General features: G+C 38.6%; 1 protein-coding gene across 3 annotated transcripts in view; it reads right to left on the minus strand.

Moving 5' to 3' along the window:
• Positions 1 to 1,573: 1,573 nt before the first annotated feature.
• ccnh (cyclin H) overlaps positions 1,574 to 21,057 on the minus strand; it is a 43,616-nt gene continuing 24,132 nt past the window's right edge. For 2 of the 3 annotated variants that reach the window (XM_043708663.1, XM_043708657.1), the window contains exons 6-10: positions 15,687 to 15,850; positions 12,344 to 12,414; positions 7,058 to 7,169; positions 3,862 to 3,922; positions 1,574 to 2,030 (exon numbers count right to left, since the gene is read on the minus strand). In XM_043708663.1, the coding sequence (XP_043564598.1) occupies positions 1,992 to 2,030; positions 3,862 to 3,922; positions 7,058 to 7,169; positions 12,344 to 12,414; positions 15,687 to 15,850 (447 nt within the window). In that variant the 3' untranslated portion in view covers positions 1,574 to 1,991. Of the gene's footprint in view, positions 2,031 to 3,861; positions 3,975 to 7,057; positions 7,170 to 12,343; positions 12,415 to 15,686; positions 15,851 to 21,057 lie in introns of those variants that run through there. The other variant, XM_043708672.1, reaches the window with a different exon arrangement.

Genomic DNA, 21,057 nt, shown 5'->3' on the forward strand with positions numbered 1-21,057 from the left:
GGCTAGTTCTCCCTGTATTCCATGAGATCTGACCTTGCTAATCAGTCTCCCATGGGGAACCTTGTCGAATGCCTTACTAAAGTCCATATAGATCACTTCCACCTCTCTGCCCTCATCAATCCTTTTTGTTACTTCTTTTAAAAAACTCAATGAAGTTTTTGAGACATGATTTCTCTTTCACAAAGCCATATTGACTATCCCTAATCAGTCCTTGCCTTTCCAAATACATGTATACCCTGTCCCTCAAGATTCCCTCCAACAACTTGCCCACCACCAACATCAGGCTCACTGCTCTATAGTTCCCTGGCTTGTCCTTACCACCTTAAACCGTGGCACCACATTAGCCAACCTCCAGTCTTCCAGTCTGAGCTCTTCAACAACTGCTGTTACCTCAATTTCACAACTCTAAAATCTCATTCCATTTGGGAAGCTCAGCTACAATTGATGACGTAACTTACAGTGGAATAGCCCAAATAACCTGTCTGAAAGCAAAACTTGGAATTGAACCACAATAAAAGGAGACTGTTGAGTATGTGAAAGTCCAGTCTTAATTCTCTTTACAGTCACAGAAATGAATCTGTTGTAAAGAAAGATACATAAATCTAAGTGGGCGACATGGTGGCACAGTGGTTAGCACTGCTGCCTGACAGCACCAGAGATCGGGGTTCAATTCCCACCTCAGGCAACTCTCTGTGTGGAGTTTGCACATTCTCCCCATGTCTGCATGGGTTTCCTCCGGGTGCTCCGGTTTCCTCCCACAATCCAAAAATGTGCAGGTTAGGTGAATTGGCCATGCTGAATTACCCGTAGTGTTAGGTGAAGGGGTAAATGTAGGAGAATGGGTCTGGGTGGGTTACGCTTCGGCGGGTCAGTGTGGACTTGTTGGGCCGAAGGGCCTGTTTCCACACCGTAAGTAATCGAATCTAATCTAAACAAAATCAAAATAGTTAATAAAGCTACAGATTTAATTGTTTAACATGACGTACATAGTCTCCTCTTTCTATCTAACTGAAATTGTTTACAATAGTTATCAGATATTCAGTATTGTGATAGAAGACATGGGATTAAACAATCAATTTCACATAACTTTTTTTTACAATCAAGTTTATGTATTATTTCAAGGATACAATTTGCATCCAAGCCAACAATTTGTGGAATGTATGAGAAAAGAACAAAAGCAAAATCCTTTATGGGTGACACGGTGGCACAGTGGTTAGCACTGCTGCCTCACAGCGCCAGAGACCCGGGTTCAATTCCCGCCTCAGGTGACTCTGTGTGGAGTTTGCACATTCTCTCCGTGTCTGCGTGGGTTTCCTCCGGCTGCTCCGGTTTCCTCCCACAATCCAAAAAACAAATGCGCAGGTTAGGTGAATTGGCCATGCTAAATTGTCCATAGTGTTAGGTGAAGGGGTAAATGTAGGGGAATGGCTCTGGGTGGGTTGCACTTCGGCGGGTTGGTGTGGACTTGTTGGGCTGAAGACCTGTTTCCACACTAAGTAATCTAATTTTATTCTCACTCAATTTCTTGAAACAGAAAACAAAGGGCTTATTGAAAAAATGTTCCAAGTTTACGTCATGGAGATAATAATTTTATTTCAAATACGGGGAATGAAAATAGGACACAAAACATACTTCCAAACAGATTACATGCTGATATTGACACATCAAACACCTCAGCAATGCAATCATTTAAAATTTCCTTTAAAGTTTGTCACAGTACTTACAGTACCTAATTTATTTTTAAGTAAAAAATAAACAGACCATCAAATGTCAATTGCAGAATAAAATCTGTTGTATCTTATGTACTGTCTGCTCATATGGTCTGCAGCTTCAGTTTACCTCATTAGGCTTCTGACTCTTCTTTCCAAAAGAACAACCTGGTTGTCTCCAGACTCACATCTGAATGTTATGTCTCAGAATAATTGTCAAATCAGAGTACGACAGCAATTATTTCTCCATGAATATTTCCAAAATGCAAGTCAAGAAGCAATTTACATTGCATCAGCTAGATCGTCATCACTCCATTCTTCCTACAAATAAAACAGGAAAGAATGTTTACATGTCTGATGATACCAGAATATTAAAAGTAGATAAATAAAAGCAACAAATCATTAACATTTTACTAAAAATATTGATGGAGGAGAGGCAGTAGGACTTAGGAAACAAGACAAGTACAAATTGTAATACAGTTGGTCTGGATTTCAAAAATCCAATTTAGACGAACACTCGTACTTATGCATGCAGGAGTATATGAATAGTAATTTTAAAAGGTCCGACATACAAATATTTCCTCATACGTACAAGCGACAATTTTATATTGTCCCAAATTGAGTTGTGGCTGGTTTATAAATTGACTTATAAGTGGATTTAATAATGGAACCACTTGCAACTGGAGGCTGCCTGTAGCGTATTATCCAAAGCCAAGGATAGTTGTTGAAACATGTTGCAGCAGTTAGAGCAGGGTTTGCAAGTGAAGACATTTTTTTCAATTCATTGAGTGGCATTGGAGATAGTGGTATTGGGAAATGTAACAATACGCAATCAACTTAGTTTGAGAGTAGTTGGAATCAGTCAATTCCAACAAAGAAAACATTTTTAAAAATTAAACTAAAGTTTAACAAAACAAATGGATAAAGGTTTCAATAATTATGGTATAAGCATTATTTGAGATCATAAATGTATAGTAAAAAACAATTTCACACAAGTTGATGTTTTTTTTTCCTAATCTGATGCAGAGATGGATTCAGAAGCATATAAATTAGCCCAAATTATGATTTACTGAGTTAATAGAGCAGGTAGAGTAGAATCTTCACCTTTAGCAAATGTCAGTAGCTGACCAGATTCAGAAGTATTTGTTTTACATTGTTTATTGCCAATGTCAGTACTTGCTTAGCTAAGTATAACCCTAGCAAAATGCACACAAAGGCTCAGCACGCAAATAGTCTAACATCCGAATAGTACTGACCTAACATCTCCAATTAGTGTTATTCTACACAGTCCTACTTCGAGAGATTACTGCTGCTAATGTTCTGTATTAGTCCATCTCAGAAGCTTATCGGTTCTGTTCAATAGAGGAACCTTGATTATCCAGCATTCGATTGTCCAAATTTCGGATTATCCAGCAAGATCGCAAGGTCATGATACTAGGCTAAACTGTGTTATCCGGCATTCGATTATCCAAACATTCAATTATCCGACAAAATACTCCCCACCTGTGTTACTCAGATAGTGGAAGTTCCTCTGTATAGAGGTAGAGGTATAATAAACGTACTCCATAGCACAGTCCTCCTATAACTAGAAACTAAATTGTTTCCACTGCTGTAGTAACTTTTCTTCTTTATCAAACCTATGTCTAAAGCTGAAGGACATTGCTCATGATCTATCATCTTCTCATGATGAGTGTTTTCCATTCACTTTTTAATCCAGTCAACAAAGCAATGCAATATGATTAGCAGTTTTGATGATCCCAAGGACCAGCCTAATCTGACTACTCGCAACTGATACTGTTTGATCTAAAGCATACTACAATGGACAAAACATATAAACTATGAAAACAAGCTGTCAATATTTCACATCATTTTGCACATTCTTTAGTGATACAATTTTTATGTTAATGTAAAAATACTGAGCAAATATTATAAAAGAACCAAAACAGATTGCTGGAAGAGCACAGCAGGTCAGCAGCACCTTGGATAGAAATCAAAGTTAACTTTTCAGAGTTAACTCAGTTTTGAGGAAGAGTCACTCAACTCAAAATGTTAACTCTGATTTCTCTCCACAGATGCCAGACCTGCTGAGCTTTTTGCTTCCAATTTACAGCATCTGCACTTGACTTTTATTTTATAAATAAACTTTACTAACCTCTTCCATTTTTGGTTTTTTGGAAATTGTTCCATCTTCCTCATAACCTTTCCTCTTCTTTCTGTTTTCAACAGAGAAGCAGAGTTGGATAACAAATACTTACTGACTGTGCACTGTAATGTGTAAATGGAAAACAAGTATAAAAATCTCCTCCAGCTGTAGTCAAAATGTAAAGTAAATATAACTGTCTGAACAAAACAGTGCAATTATTATTTTATATGCCTCAATTGTAATTTGAGAGTCAGATAACAAACAACACAGATTTGATGGACAAGTAAAAGCCCCGGTGGTTCACAGTGTCCCACACCTCATGCCAGTTGATGCATCATGACCAAGTATTTCCCATTCAATCTCTAACAGCAATGTAATCTCACAGAAATAAGGAAACACAAAAACTCATGACTGGCAGAAAATAAACTGGTTTTGATTGCTTGGAATTGTTTAATCTCGGCAACAATATATTAGTTATCTAGTCATCCACTAATTTTCTTCATGATGTAATCTTTGTTTTCGTTAAGCACTCTAAGAAATGCAGAGTCATCATTTTACATTATTCAGCACTAAATTGCTCCAATGTGTACCCATTCCATTAGCCTCTGCACTCTTGAAGTCTATCATTACCCACTTTATAGTTCACAATACTTTCAAATTTTGTACATCTGCAAATCCCTCCTGCACCCACCTCTAGGCTGCTAATATACGTTGAGAAAGGTAGGGATTCAAATACCAGTGTTGAAAAATGTGGTGCTAGAAAAACACAGCAGGCCAGGCAGCATCCGAGGAGCAGGAGAATCAATGTTTCGGGCATAAGCCCTTCTTTAGGCATCCCGATTCCTGAAGAAGGGCTTATGCCCGAAACGGCGATTCTCCTGCTCCTCAGATGCTACCTAGCCTGCTGTGTTTTCCAGCACCACATTTTTCAACTCTGGTCTCCAGCATCTGCAGTCCTCATTTTCTCCTATTCAAATACCAGTGAATGTGAAACTTTAAAATATAATCATTTAACACCAACTTATATTTACTGTCACTCTACCTGTCCATTATATTGTATGGACTTCAACTTCACCAATAAGTCTGTTATTAGGCACTTCATCATATGCATTCTGAAAATTTATGCTCAGAGCCAGTGCAGGCATGAGCCGAATGATATCATTTTGTATCAAATTCTGTGAATCGTGAATCTGCGATCAACGCGCACAACTTAAATCAACATCCTGTTACTTATTAAAAAAAAATGCAATGAAATTGATCCCTTAATAAATCAGTTCTGTATTTTCTAACCCTTCATGAATCTAAAGTTGCTCTAGTAACTTTTAATTTTGTGATGCATTATACTTTGTAAAAACTTCCTCATTACCAAGATGAAACAGCCTGGTCTGTTTCCTGGGCTATTCTTAACATCCCTTGTTTGAACAAACATGTAATTTTTGCATATTTCCAGTCCTCTGACACCATTCTACATCTAAGGAGGACTATAGGATTATAGCCAATGCCTCCACAATTGAATGCATCTCATCTGGTCTGGGTGAATTATTAACTTTTAAGTACAGCAGATTTTCTTTATCAATTTTTTAATCCTTTCAGTACATGAATTCCAACCTCTTTCACTATGACTTTAGAAGCATCTTCTTCCTTCATAAAGGGAGATGCAAATTACAAATTATGCTTCAGTTATATTGGGCATTAGTAAGACCACATGAGAATATTGTGCATCATATTGGTGGAGTTACTGAGGAAGAATGTAAATGTGTTGGAAGAACACAGGGGCAGCACTGTAGATCAGTGGTTAGCACTGCTGCCTCAGTGCCAGGGGACCTGGGTTCAAATCCAGCTTCGGGCGACTGTGTCTGCTGTTTGCGCATTCTCGCTGTGCCTACGTGGGTTTTCTCCAGGTGCTCCGGTTTTCTTCCACAACTCAAAGATGTGCAGGTTAGGTAAATTGGCTATGCTAAATTGCCCATAGGGTTCAGGGATGTGTAGGTTAGGTGCATTAGTCAGGGGTAAATGTAGAGTAATAGGTTAGGGGAATGGGTTACTCTTCGAAGGGTCGGGTGGACTTATTGGGCTGATGGGCCTGTTACCACACTGTAGGCATTCTATGATTGAGTACCTCAGCAATGTCATCTGCTTCCATATGTAACTCATCTTTTTGGTGATAACAATTGGCAATATTCTTGTTACTTGTATGTCTATAGAAGACATTTAGATAGGTTTCTATGTTAGCTGCCATCTCCTCTCATATTTTATATGTGATCATATGAATTAGGAGTAGGAGGAGGCCATTTAGTCCCTAAAGTTTGCTCTACCATTCAATAATATTGTGAACTGTCCTGATGACTCAATTTCCATCTATTTCTGATATCTTTCACCTTACTTATCAATAATCTATCCATCTCTACATGAAGAATATCAAAGATTCTGCAGCCACCTCCGTTTGAGGAAAACTTCCAAAGATGGTCAATCTTCAGACAAAAACAATATCCTATGTCTCAAAACTGACAACCCTTATTTTTCATCAGAGCACCTGGAGAAAACCCACGTAGGCACAGCGAGAATGCGCAAACAGCAGACACAGTCGCCCGAAGCTGGATTTGAACCCAGGTCCCCTGGCACTGAGGCAGCAGTGCTAACCACTGATCTACAGTGCTGCCCCTGTATTCTTCCAACACATTTACATTCTTCCTCAGTAACTCCACCAGATTCTCCTACAAGATGAAACAGCCTTTCCACATTCATCCTGCCAAGTCCTGTCAGGTGCTTACATTTTCCAATTAAGACATTTCTTCTTCTTCTAGATTTCTAACAATATAAGCCTAGCCTGACCAATCTTTCCTCATAAGACAACCACCCCATTCTAAGTCTTACTCTATTAAACCCTCTCTGATATTCTTCTAACATATTTACATTCTTCCTCCATAACTGAAGCGTAATCTACCCACTTTTGTATTGATTTACCCTCAAAATAAACAATAACACTCTACTAACAGTTTTTTTTCAGGCTATTTTAATTTCCTTTCATACTTCCCCTCTGACATTCTATGTTCCGCCTGGTTCTCACTTAGCTTTCTCTCTCCTCCACTGCTCAATTAGAATTTTGTCTACCATCTTTTACTTAACCAACACAGCTAAAATCTAGCTGACTTTCATGAAATCACTGAAACCTGACTGATTTTACTTTTTTCTTGTTAATACTTACAAACTTGTAATGATGCCAAGATCCAAGCTATGTAAGTGTTCGAGTTTCTGCTTCAGCAGGTTTACTTCTTCAGGTCTGGGAGGATCATATTTCTTCACTAGAGTCTTTATACCTGCTCAGTATTAATCATCATACAATATAATGGCATCAGAAGTCTTTCTCAAGTTTTAAAAAAAATCATTAAAGTGTAAATTATAGGACTTCATTTTAAAAAATGGAATTAAATTACCAGATGAAAAATGACATTTCTAAGAAAACATGTGCATGTGTTTTATATGGATTTGATATAGTATACCATATGAAAAGACTTATAAAAAAGACAATGGAACGTGGAATATAGAGTGCAAGTTGATGTATACTAGCAAAAGGTAAAAGGCAAAAAAAAAGTTCCTCAAAAGGTGTTTCTCACAGGTGTACGTTCTGGGTTGCCCTTATTTACTATATGCATAAATTATTTGGACATGAATATTGCAGGGTGGGAGAGGGCAGAAAGCCAAGGTGTTCCAAAATGGTTTATGTAAAACTGCTGAATGTAGAAAGAATTGCAAGTTGAGCAGATACAATGCAATTTAGAAAATATGAATTCATAATCTTCATATTAGGTCTGAAATATATATAGAACAAGATAACATTGGTTTACAGATAATACAACCTTCCAATGCATCGCATAGGAAAGGCAAATAGATTACTGGCACAGATTACAAATGCATGGACTTAATAAAAGCACTCATATTAGCTTGGCTGCAATTAGCATTACGATTGTTGGGAATCCACTGCCTGAAACAATGGGCAAAGAACAAAACTGGAATTACAATAACACAATGCAAAAGGAGGCTTTTGGTCCTTCATGCCTCTCCCAGCTTTTCTTAGTTTCACTCCTTTACTTTCTTCCCATAGCACTATTTGTATATTTACTTGAAAAGGGATGCAGTGTTTTTCCAAAAACTAGTGAATTCCAGACTGCATTAATATGTGGCATTTAAACTGTCATCTCCTCTCCAGTGCTTACTATGCAACATTTGTATCCCTCAGTTAATTGTCATTCTTCTGCTATGATAAAAAAAGGCTTCTCCTTATTTTTTTCTATTAAAATCCCTCACAATTTTGTCATGACCACAGATCATAACCCTGGACAACCTATGGACATACTGGACTTTTAATTACAAAATGTATTTTTTAAGAAGAGGAGCTACAATCAAAAGAGGACAACAAATATAAATCCAGTGGCCATCTGGGTGAGGCATGTGGTTTCCCCTTTCAAGAGTATACATGGATAGTGTTTCAATCCTGCTCTGCATGTGATAAGATGAAGTACTCATGTGTATTCGCATGCACTCAAACACAAGTGTACTGTGAAAGTCATCCACTGGTCACCATGTGGCAGGTAAAGAACTCTCTCACTCAGTCCTGAAAGCCAACTAGAAGGTTGGTTAAAATGGAATTGGGACAAAATTTCAGCAAACAAGTGAAAAATTTTGAAAACAACTGCTCAACTATCAACATTCCACTATCTGCTGTTCTTGAACAACCTAGCAACTGACCTTCTAATTTAGCTTCTTTTGGACTCATTTTTCATGTGTCTATGTGCATGCACGTTATTTCTTTTTTTCCCATTTTATGCTCTCTTTCATTGATTCAAGCAAGCTTGATAAAATTGGTTCCTTTTAAACCAGAAATTAACTTGGCCTGGGAGAAATGCATCTACATGGGAGAGAATTCCTTACAACCAATCTTGTTGAGACCAATCCAAAGGGCCATGCAAATAAAATAGTGCCAGTTCATCTCTCACAATTAATAATCTGAGGATTTTAATAAATTGGGGAACTTCACCTGGTTTCTGGTCATTACAGTTTTGAACACAAGTATTAAAATTCTCCTTGATCATTTGTGTTCCAAGTACAATTCAACTTCTCCAGTCTCTCTACTCAAATAAATACCTTCTTCCCTAATTCATCCTGATAAGCATTGTCTATAAAAGTGCAATGGTTTGAACTGGCCATATTAACACTATCTGAGGCCTACCTGAAAAATTGTAAAGGTTTAGAATGGCTTCCTTGGTTTTATATCCAATGTCCACACTTACAAAGCCACATTACTTCTACATTAAAAAACTTCATCAGTCCTGTATTTGATCATTTCAACAGTGAATGCCCTCTTGAAGTCAGTTAAATATCTTCTCACTGTGCAATATTTTTGAATTTCATATCATCCACAAAGCTTAAAATTGTGCCCTTTATATCTAAAGTCAGGACATAAATACATAGTTAAAAAGAGCATTAATCTCTCTCAATCTCTGAGGAATGTCACTATAAACCTCACTTCTATTTATAAACAAATCAGTATTATTGTCCTTATTCTATCCCTGCCCAAGCCGTCAATGCCCCAGTAATCTCACAGGCTTCAAATTTTCTAATGTCTATCGAGTCATTAAAATGATGATAACTAGGGAGAACTAGATAAATAGGATCACTCAAGGCGAAAGGAAAGAACTTACACTTGGAGGCAGAGATTGTAGGCAAGATCCTAAATGAGTACTGAATGTTAGCATTCACACAGGAGAAGGATATGAAGAATAACAAGTGTTTGTGGGGTATGATAGGGTATTTTGAGATCAAGAAATTAATGGTGCTAGGTCTCTTGCAAAGCATTAAATGGGTAAGTTCTCAGGGCCCGAAAGATTATTGAGAGAGGCTACAGAAGAGATTGCTGGGCCTTGACCAAGATCCCTGATCCTCACTCGCCACTGGAGGAGTCCCAGAAACTGGCAAGTAGCTAATCTGTTCCTCTGTTCAAGGGAAATAGGAACACTCCAGGAAATGATAGACTAGTGAGTCTCATATCAGTGGTGGGGAGCTATTGGAGACAATTCTTAGGGATTGAATTTATACACATTTGGAAAAGCATAGCCTAATTAGGGACTGTCAGCATGGTTTTGTGCAGGACAGGTCATGTCTTACTAACTTGATTGAATTTTGAGAGGAGGTGAATAAGGTGATCGATGAGGGTAAAGCAGAAGATGTTTACATGGATTTAGTAAGGTTTTCGACAAAGTCCATCATGGCAGGCTCATCCAGAAGATTTATGGGATCTATGGTGAATTGGCTGCGTAGATTCAAAATTGACTTGCCCATACAGGGCAGACGGTAGCGATGGAAGGGTGTATTACAGGCTGGAGTTCGATGATTGTGGTGTTTCGTAGGGATCCGTACTGGGACCTTTGCTGTTTGTTATATAAATAAATGATTTAGATGAAAATGTAAATGTGAGAGTTAGTAAATTTGCAGATGATATAAAAATCGGTGGAGTTATGGATAGCATAGAAGGTTGTCAAAGCTTATAGTGGAATATAGACGAGTTGCAGATATGAGCGAAAAAATGGCAGGTGGAGTTTAATCCGGCTAAGTGTGAGGTGCTGCACTTTGGGAGATCAAATATTAAGGAAAAGTATGCAGATGATGACAGGGCCCTGAGCAGCACTGAGGTACAGAGGGATCTTGGGGTTCAAGTCCATAGCTTCCTGCACGTGGCCACGAAAGTAATAAATGGAGGCATATGGGAAGCTTGCCATTATTGGTCAGGGAACTGAGTACAAGAATCAGGACATCAGGTTATAGTGTGATAAGACTTTGATGAGGCTCCACTTAAGAGTACTGTACTCAATTCTGGTCGCCACATTACAAGAAGTATGTGGAGGCTTTGGGGAGGGTGCAGAAGAGGTTTACCAGGATGCTGCCTGGATTAGAGGGCGTGAGCTATAAGGAGAGGCTAGAAAAACTCAGATTGAGCTGGCGGTCAGTATCTTTTTCCCCCAGAGTTGAAATGTGTAAACCCAGGGAGCATGCCTTTAAGGAGAGAAGGGTAAGTTCAAAGGAGATGTGAAGGGAAAGTCTTTCTTTTTAAAGACAGCAAGTGGTAGGATTCTGGAACATGCTGTGAGAAGTGGCTGTTGAAGTAGATATGATAGGAGTGTTTAAGGGACTTTTCAATAAACATATGAATATGCAAGGAATATAGAGATATGGACCAAGGGCAGGCAGAAGGGATTAGTTTGATTTGGAGTTATGTTCGACATAACATACTCCAAATCAAACAGCATGCTGGCCCAGTGGGACGGCACAGTGACTCAGTGGTTAGCACTGCTGCCTCACAGTGCCAGGGGCCTGGGTTCGATTCCAGCCTCAGGCGACTGTATGTGGAGTTCGCATATTCTCCACATGTCTGCATGGGTTTCCTCCCACAATCCAAAGTTGTCCAGGTTAGGTGAACTGGCCATGCACAGGGATGTGGAGGTTTGGTACATTAGTTGGGGTAAATGTAGAAGAATAGGGTATGGGAATAGGTTTGGGTTAGATAGTCTTCAGAGGGTCAGTGTGGACTTGTTGGGCTGAAGGGCCTGTTTCCACAATGTAGAGATTCTATGATTCTAGCATCGTGTGCCAAAGGGCCTATTCCTGTGCTATGGGATTCTTTGATAGAACATCTTTCAAAAATCCACGTGCGAAATTTTTTTTAATGCTTTCACCAACTAACAACCATCTTCATTGTGAAATATTTTTCTTTATACACAATTGTTGGAGTATAAGGAAAGAGCAGAGAGTAGGACTTATTGGATAGCTCTTTCAAAGAGCTGCCATATATACCATAAATTTCATGGCAACCTTCTGATTCCATTGCTTGTAATCTGAGATAGGAAAGATATAAAAGAATTTAATAGGTGCTGGGTAGATTGACAAACAAACCAGAGATAAAAAGTTATAGTTCTAAAGTTTGACTTGAAAAACTATGACTGATTTCACTGGAGATGATAAAAGTTAAAAGTTTAAAACATTATGAAATTGGGATCGAGTAACTAGTGATAGTCAGTTAGACAATAATACTAGAAAACAAAGATATAGTAGTTGAAAAAAAGAACAAAGGTTGAAACAAAATATTTACTCAAAGGGTGTTAAAGATTTGGAATTCTCTACTGTAAATTGTTGTAGTAGCATTGTGCAGACATTCTATGAAAACTGAAAATAATTTCTTAAAATCTAAGTAAAGCAAAGCAAAATAGAAATTAGGATTAGGCAGACTTTATGGCTCATTGTGCTTTAGAACTCTCATTCTATAACTGTTGGGAGGATCATATTCCAAATACTATAACTGAACTTTTAAAGTTTCTCCACAAGACTTGTTTCCACTAAGCAAAAACTGTCAAATTACACAACTAATTAATCTCAATTCACTAATAACTATTTCAGGTAATATAAAATCAAGTTACCATAGAAACTATGCAAGATTACTTACGCCTGATTACTTCAAACAGTTTTGACAGGCATTCATTGTTGTCTTTTAGCATAAGGCATTCTGTCAAGTAGCTAAAGAATGAAATACAAAATTAAAACAAAGTTCGATACAATAGTTAAATGGTCTCTAGGATATGAAATTTAATTTACTCATGTCAATACAATACTGTCAAACACAGCAAGCCCAAATGCCTCCAACAGTGAAAAATAACACAACATTATAAGGAAAGATTTCAGCAGATTGATCAGAATCCATTGCTTCCAAAACAAGGTTACATCTTGCAGCTTTTATACCCCTTAGAAGTGATAATAACTCCTTATAAAAATCCATCCACGCAGCTTGCATTACAATTGTCTGAGTAAAGAGGTGTCAGTTTAAGACTGAGATAAGGGGGGAGTTTCTACTCTGATGGTTGTGAATCTTTGAACCTCATTGCCACAGAGAGCTGTGTGTAAATATATTGTGTATATTTAGGGCTGAGATAGATAGAATCTTGATCAATAGGAGAAATTGAGGGATACTGGGAAAACACAAGAAAATGAGTGTGGGGAATGTTGGATCAGCCACGATCCTACTGAATTGTAGAGCAGGCTCGAGAAGCCAAATTGCCTACTCCTTTTCGTATTTTTTATGGTTTTAAATATTCTACAAATTCCTTTATTTAGCACACTGTTGTAACAGAGAATTATAAAAACAGTCCTGTATTTCTTAGGTACAGTAATCTGCATTGTGTTACAACTGAGGTTGGAAGAGTGTATAGTTTCTTCTAGACTCACTACTTCATGGCTAACAATATAAATGCTTTACCCAGTGACTGAAATGGCTATTTTTGACTTCAGCTGCATTAGGTGTATGACAAAAAGATCCACCAACTAGGTTTCTTTGACAAACAAGTGCTGTTTTATTGTGAAAACAAGACTTAATCAGCTTCACATCTTTGTTGAATAAGAATTTGAAATATGAAAGTAAAAATACTTGCCCCTCTAAATAACCCCATTGAGTCCACACACACACACAGACCCCAATTAAAAGAAAGACAAAGAAGAACTTTCTCAGCAGAGATTAATATTGACTTTAAAAAATCATTTTGGCCAATTATGGTTCGTGTCTGATGGAAAAGATAAGATGGGCTTTTAGTCAGAGTTTTAGCACACATATGGTATTACAAAATAGAGACAGAGACAATCATCACTAGTTGATAGTTCATTCAAAAATTGTCAAGGAATCAGTTTTTAGTTTCCATGAGAATGGTTGCATTTTTTTTCAGTCTCACACTAGATGCTTCATCAGAAAAGCAAAGGATAAGCTAAGTAGCTTCACTCTCTTTGTCCCCTTTTCACAGCACGCTGTAGCACATTTGAATCCTCAGCAATATAACAATCACCACAGCTCACGATAGCTATAAACACAGACATGTGATTTCCAATGAATCCAGTGGTTCCATAGACTTGGCTATTTAGTTAGCCTAAACCATGAGATTTTAATAAATGGTTCTGAAAAAAAAAGGAAAGTGTCCCAGCACCCTTTCCATGACCTGTTCAAAAAGAAGGTACTGTTCAGCACTCCAAATGACCAAAATTCTTTAAACATTAATGATGAAGGAGCCTCATAACAATTAATAGTTCATAAATATAAGGGCGTTACGATCAAGCCAGGAACCACAAACCAGTAAGTTGAGGAAGTACTAGAAACACACAAACAAGGAACAGAAGAGTAGGCCGCTCAGTCCTTCAACCTTGCTCCACCATCCAATAAGATCACACCTGAGCTGATTTTTATTTCAGAAATATTTTGAACTTTTGCCAAAATTACAACTTATTACAAATTTTCAAACCATTTGGAATTATCTAGAACTCCAGAATTTCATTCAATAAATATTCTACAATGAATTGAGTGCATCTTCCATTACCAATTCTCTCCTTGCATTTCTACCTTATTTAACACCTAACAACTTCCCAAATCATGGAAAAACAGCACTTAGAGTCATAGAGTCACAGAGATGTATAGCATGGAAACAGACCCTTGGGTCCAACCCGTCCATGCTGACCAGATATCCCAACCCAATCTAGTCCCACCTGCCAGCACCCAGCCCATATCCTTCCAAACCCTTCCTATTCATATACCTATCCAAATGCCTTTTAAATGTTGCAATTGTACCAGCCTCCACCAATTCCTCTGGGAGCTCATTCCATACATGTACCACCCTCTGCGTGAAAAAGTTGCCTCTCAGGTCTCTTTTATATCTTTCCCCTCTCACCCTAAACCTATGCCCTCTAGTTCTGGACTCCCAACCCCAGGAAAAAGACTTTGCCTATTTATCATATCTATGCCCCTCATAATTTTTTAAACCTCTATAAGGTCACCTCTCAGCTTCCGACGGTCCAGGGAAAACAGCCCCAGCCTGTTCAGCCTCTCCCTGTAGCTCAGATCCTCCAACCCTGACAACATCCTTGTAAATCTTTTCTGAACCCTTTCAAGTTTCACAACATCTTTCCGATAGGAAGGAGACCAGAATTGCACGCAATATTCCAAGAGTGGCCTAACCAATGTCCTGTACAGCCGCAACATGACCTCCCAAATCCTGTACTCAGTACTCTCATCAAGAAAGGAAAGCATACCAAACGCCTTCTTCACTATCCTATCTACCTGCCACTCCACTTTCAAGGGCACCGATCCTTGTGGCACTCCACTGGTCACAGGCCTCCAGTCTGAAAAACAACCCTCCACCACCACCCTCTGTCTTCTACCTTTAAGCCAGTTCTGTATCCAAATGGCTAGTTCTCCCTGTATGCTGTGAGATCTAACCTTGCTAATCAGTCTCCCATGGGGAACCTTGTCGAACGCCTTACTGAAGTCCATATAGTTCACATCTACTGCTCTGCCCTCGTCAATCTTCTTTGTTACTTCTTCAAAAAACTCAATCAAGTTTGTGAGACATGATTTCCCAAGCACAAAGCCATGCCTTGCCTTTCCAAATACATGTACATCCTCTCCCTCAGGATTCCCTCCAACAACCTGCCCACCACCGAGGTCAGGCTCACCGGTCTATAGTTCCCTGGCTTGTCTTTACCGCCCTTCTTAAACAGTGGCACCACATTTGCCAACCTCCAGTCTTCCGGCACCTCACCTGTGAGTATCGATGATACAAATATCTCAGCACTTCTTACACTTAAGGTTTTTACATCCAGTGTATCTATAATTCAACTTACTATTTTCCTCTGTTCCTAACACTCATTTCGAGTTATTCTCAAGCAACTTTCGTAAAATTTACAATTCTCATTGAATTATTTGTAGTCATCTGAATTCAATTATCTCAAGTTGAAATCTTCAAGGGTACCAGTACCTATCCAGATTAATGCCTGCCCTGGAGGCACTGAAATGAATAGCTGCTATTGCTATCTGTGACGGTGTAAAAAGAAGACCAACATCAATTGTAGTTGCTCGGCTCAGAAATTCATCAGCTGTTTTCCGCAGAGCTTCTGGATTTTCTACCGCTGAGTATCGAGCCTGAACAGAAAGAAAACAGCAATAAATTGAGAAAAAAAAGTGTATTTCCACAACTTTCACTTCTTACCAATGTAGTAATTCACTTTTAAAAAAGAAATTTACTTTCAAATTTGAAACTCAACAGAAATCATCCATTCTAATTTGAGGAAAAAGGTAATGTGTTTTTTTTGCTGCTTTTCAAATGCAAATACAATTTGTAACCAATATACAGATAGATCCTGAAAACTTTTAGATAGGTTGATAATGCAAAACTTTAGATCTTATACAAAGAAATAGCCAAACACTTTGTTACAGCATTAAGGTTAATAAACAGCAGTAGGAACTTTCATACCTTGTAGTAAATTACTAACTGCAGGCAATGTTTAATTTAAAATAAAACAATGGCCAAGCTATCCACAGGCAAGTCCCCTTACCAGCTTTGCAGCTCTATTAATGTCAATATTAACAACAAAAATTACATCTGCATTAGAGGTTCCTTTCTGTGGAATATGATGCTCAACAATCTGTGGAAACTTATAGTCTCAATAAGAAAAAACAAAACCATCTTAAGATTCTTTTGTATAGTACTCCAACAAATGTGGGAGCTGTGGGAGGCAAAAAGCACATTTCCTTTCTAGGTATTTTTAATCAATCTGTCTGTTGGATGTGTTGTGACAAAATTCCAGGTCATGTGGGACTTGAACCCAAACCTTCTAGCCCACAGACAGGGCACTGTCACAGCAACACAAGATCCTTATTATCACCTCTCAATGTTATTGCATAAGAAACATAATAATTAACAGTAGGAGGTAGAATTAGAATCCCTACAGTATGGATACAGGCCCTTCAGCCCAACAAGTCCAAACCAATCCTCCAAAGAGTAACTCACCCAGACCCACGTTCCTACCCTATATTTACACCTGACTATTGCACTTACCCTACGCATCCCTGAACACTATGGGTAGTTTAACACGGTCAATTCACCTAATCTGCACATCTTTGGATTGTGGGAAGAAACCAGAGCACCTGGAGGAAACCCACGCAGATACTTGGAGAATGTGCAAACTCCACACAGACAGTCGCCCGAGGCCGGAATTAAACCTGGGTCCCTGACACTGTGACGCAGCAGTACAAACCACTGAGTCACCGTGCCGCCCAGATAATTCAAACCTTCAAGCCTACTCTATCATTTTGATACAATCAGGGCTGATCCATCTCAGCCTCAACTTTACTTTGATGCCTGCTCTTCATAACGTTTCAATCTATTACTACTTCAAAATCTGTTTATCTTCCCTTTAAATTTACTGACCTACTCACCATCTATTGCACACTGGAGTATGGAATTCCACAGATTCATGACCCTTTGAGAGAAGTAATTTCTCCTCAAAAACTGAAAGAACTGCAGATGCTGTAAATCAGAAACAAAAACAGAAATGACTGGAAAAGCTCAGATCTTAGCAGCATTTGGAGGAGAGAAATCAGAGTTAACTTTTCAGGTTGAGTGACCTTTCCTCCGAACTCAGGGTTTGGAGGACAGGTCACTCTTCCCAAAACGTTAACACTGATTTCACTCCACAGATGCTGCCAGACCTGCAGACCTTTTCTGGCAATTTCTGTTTATGTTCCTAATTTCTCCTCATCTCTGGTTTAAATCTGTTTAAATTTAGTCAAAAGTTCTTTTCAGACTGAACTGGAAGTTAAACTTGCACATTTTTTATAATTAAGACAAGATTACTTAATTCTGAATTAGGAATGACTGGTCTAAGCGGTTTATTCAAATCAACCATTGAAATCACACCCCATGAAACTGGAATGGGTTTCTCCACATAAAGCAAAAATAATATTTCAATGCTGTCTTACTGACTGAAATAGACTGTTTGGAGATCTGATCATGTTAATAAAGCTAACTGAGGGACATAACCATTTAAACAGAGACAATAAATATCAATCCATAACATTAAAATCTTGAGTAAATCCTAAAAAGGTACAGGGACTAAGACAGACAATACGTTTTTGTGCTCAAAAACAAGTTTTACAACTATCGTGCTTTCAGTAAGAATTCCACTGTGAAATACTCTGGTAAACTGACAAAAGCATTAACTAGATGAAGCGATATCAGGTAATCAATCAGTCAGTCTCATGGTAGTAGCTTGGAGCAATTTATTTTTATTGCAGTCAGGTGGACAGGGATAATGTCTTCACTTCTGTTGGCCTGTCTGCAAAAAAAATCTCAAAAACTAAGAAGGAATTCAATGAAAATTGCTACACTGTATAGGATATTTCCTGAGGAAGAATGGACTAGGTTTTGGCAAAGATGTAGATCAGGAACCTGCAATTTGTTGAAGTATCCATTAACATGAGATATTAAAGGGCAAAACGACCTTTTAAAAAGTTAAGTGGTTTTACCGAGAATGTGGTTGATTATTTTAGAAGCTTTTAGATTGTCTCAGCTATGATACTGGAATTTATCACAGCCAAACAGAGCTTTTAGAACAGGTTATTGGATGAGGGCGAATTCAGTGAGATTTTAGAATTAGAATTAGAATCCCTACAGTGTGGAAACAGGCCCTTCGGCCCAACAAGTCCACACCGACCCTCCAAAGAGTAACCCACCCAGACCCATTCCCCTACCCTTTGGGTAATTTAGCAATTCGCCTGACCTGCACATCTTTGTATTGTGGGAGGAAGCCATACAGACACGGTGAGAATGTGCAAACTCCACACAGACAGTCACCCGAGGCTGGAATTGAACCCGGGTCCCTCGTGAGGCATTAGTGCTAACCACTGAGCCAACGTGCCGCCGCACTGAACCACTTTTTTAAGCTTTGTAGCTACAGATCCCCAATCAGGAAGAGAAAAACCTCAAGAGCTCTGCAACTACAATACACATTTAGTTAACACAGCATAATGGAGAAGTGCACTCTACTGAGTGTCTTCATGTGTTAATAATTTGATGGCCAGCTATGCATAAATAAACAAATAGAAAGTTAATTAAAAGTATCACATTGCAGCTCTTTAAAGATAAATGTAAAACATCACTTCATATCATGACACTGAACTGAAAGCTGAATGATTTTCCTAGTTGCTCACATTAACTCCAGCCTACCAAGTTGCTTTGGTCCTTTGCAGTTCACCTACCAGACCAACAGGTCCAAAGTAGACACCATCTCCTGGCCCTACACTCATTCGTGGAACATCTGGATAACAAGGAATCCCAAGTCTGACTCCTACCTATTGGCTACAGCTCCATCTTCAACACCACAATTCCAAACAAACTCATCTCTAAATTCTGAGACCTAGGTCTTAGCTCCCCACTAACTGGATTCTCAATTTCCAGACCCCCATAAACTGCCATTGGTAAGAACAGGCGACAACACCTCCTCCATCATAATCCTCAACACTAATGTCCCACTAGGCTGCGTACTCAATTCCCTACTATACTCCTAATACAGTCAACTTTTTGGCCAAATTCCACCCCAACTCTATTTACAATTTTGCTGATGACACCAGCATTTAAGTCGGATTTCAAACAACATCAAGACAGAATACAGGAAAGAGATTGAGTGCTTAGCGGCATAGTGTAAAGACAATAATCACTCCATCAACATCAGCAAAACAAAGGAGCTGGTCATTGATATCTGCAAGGGGAGTGGAAGGTATGTCCATCTTCAAATGGTGCTGAGGTGGACATGGTCAAGAATGTCAAGTTCCTGGGAGTGATGATCACCACCAATATGCCCTCATCCACCCATGTTGGCTCCATCTATATTTCTCATTGCCTCGGGAAAGCAACGTACATAATCAAAGACCCTTCCCACACTGGGGCTATACTGTCTTCCATCCTATTTGGTCGGGTAGGAGATATAGAAGTTTGAATACATGCAAAACTAGATTCAAGAACAGCTTCTTGCCCACTGTAATCAGACTTTTGCGTGGACCTCTCAAATGTTCATTCTGATCACTCAGTGCACCTTGTGTCAGAAATGCTGTATTCTATACTCTGTTCTTATATCATGATGCACTATGTACAGTCTGCAAATCAACACTTTTCACTATCTAAGTGACAATAAATCAACTTACATGGCAGAGTTTTTATTTTTATATTTTATCAAATACATCAAGTATAATTTAATTTCAAAGTTGCTGAACAGGGACACATTAGATTTGGTGAGTGGCAAAAGACTATTTCAAGGATTTGAACATAGAACTATAGAAAAGTAGAATTTAGAGCAAAGTTACAGCACAGAAAAGAGCATCCAGACCAATGTCTATGCTAGCTGAATAAATTAGAACCCAGTCTAATCCCACTTTTCAGAAATTGGTCCTCAAATGCACAGGTTAAAAGGGATTCTGCCTCAACCACCAGACTGGGAGTTCAAGACACCCACCACTCTCTGCATAAAAATACCTTTCTGATGTCCTCTAATTCTTCTACCAATTACCACACATCTGTGCACCATAGTAATTCACCTCTCTTGTAAGGAAAACAGCTCTTTCCTGTCAACTCTATCCAAGTTTGTTGTTATTTTGTACAGTTCAATTAAGTCACCCCTTAGCTTCTCTTTTCAAGGAAACAATACAAGCTTGTCCAATTTTTCTCTCATGTCATTTCCTTAAGTGCATGATTTTATATGTTAATATATCATATATTAGCAAGGGTGTCAACTTGGTAGATGGCAGTCTTGCCAGGAAGGGAGTTATCTCAAGTGGCCTGAGCTCTAACTTACAATGTCTCCCTCTTCCCAAACTTTTGACACTCAATCTCTTACCTTCACTAATCCACCCTGTGGATTGAATGAATTGAACATTGAATGAAGTTTTCTTTTTCCAATATGTAGATCACAGAAGAAACCCTGTTTCAACACAAGCTCCTCCAGGAATCAATGCACAACTAATAGTGACAATTTTCAAGACTGCAAACAAATTACTATTCACAACAGAGGTCAATGGAGTTTAACACACTCAGGAAATTAAGGCGCATGTGAATTTTAAGAGAAGATGCAATGGAGAAAGTATATCAGCCATTAGTGTTGACTGGATGAGCAGGCTCAGCAAGCCAAAAAAATCTATTCCAGCTCTGAATTCCTATGTCTCTCAGTGAGGTGCCTTGAATGTCACATTTCATAAATAGTTGCACTTTAAAATGTTTAACTTGAAGTCAGAATAGAATGGGAAATGGAATTTTACCAGAAATCAGCCAGGTGTCAATTCTTCATAGCCATAGAATC

The sequence above is a fragment of the Chiloscyllium plagiosum genome, chromosome 2 (assembly GCF_004010195.1).
Source record: "Chiloscyllium plagiosum isolate BGI_BamShark_2017 chromosome 2, ASM401019v2, whole genome shotgun sequence".
NCBI lineage: Eukaryota > Metazoa > Chordata > Chondrichthyes > Orectolobiformes > Hemiscylliidae > Chiloscyllium > Chiloscyllium plagiosum.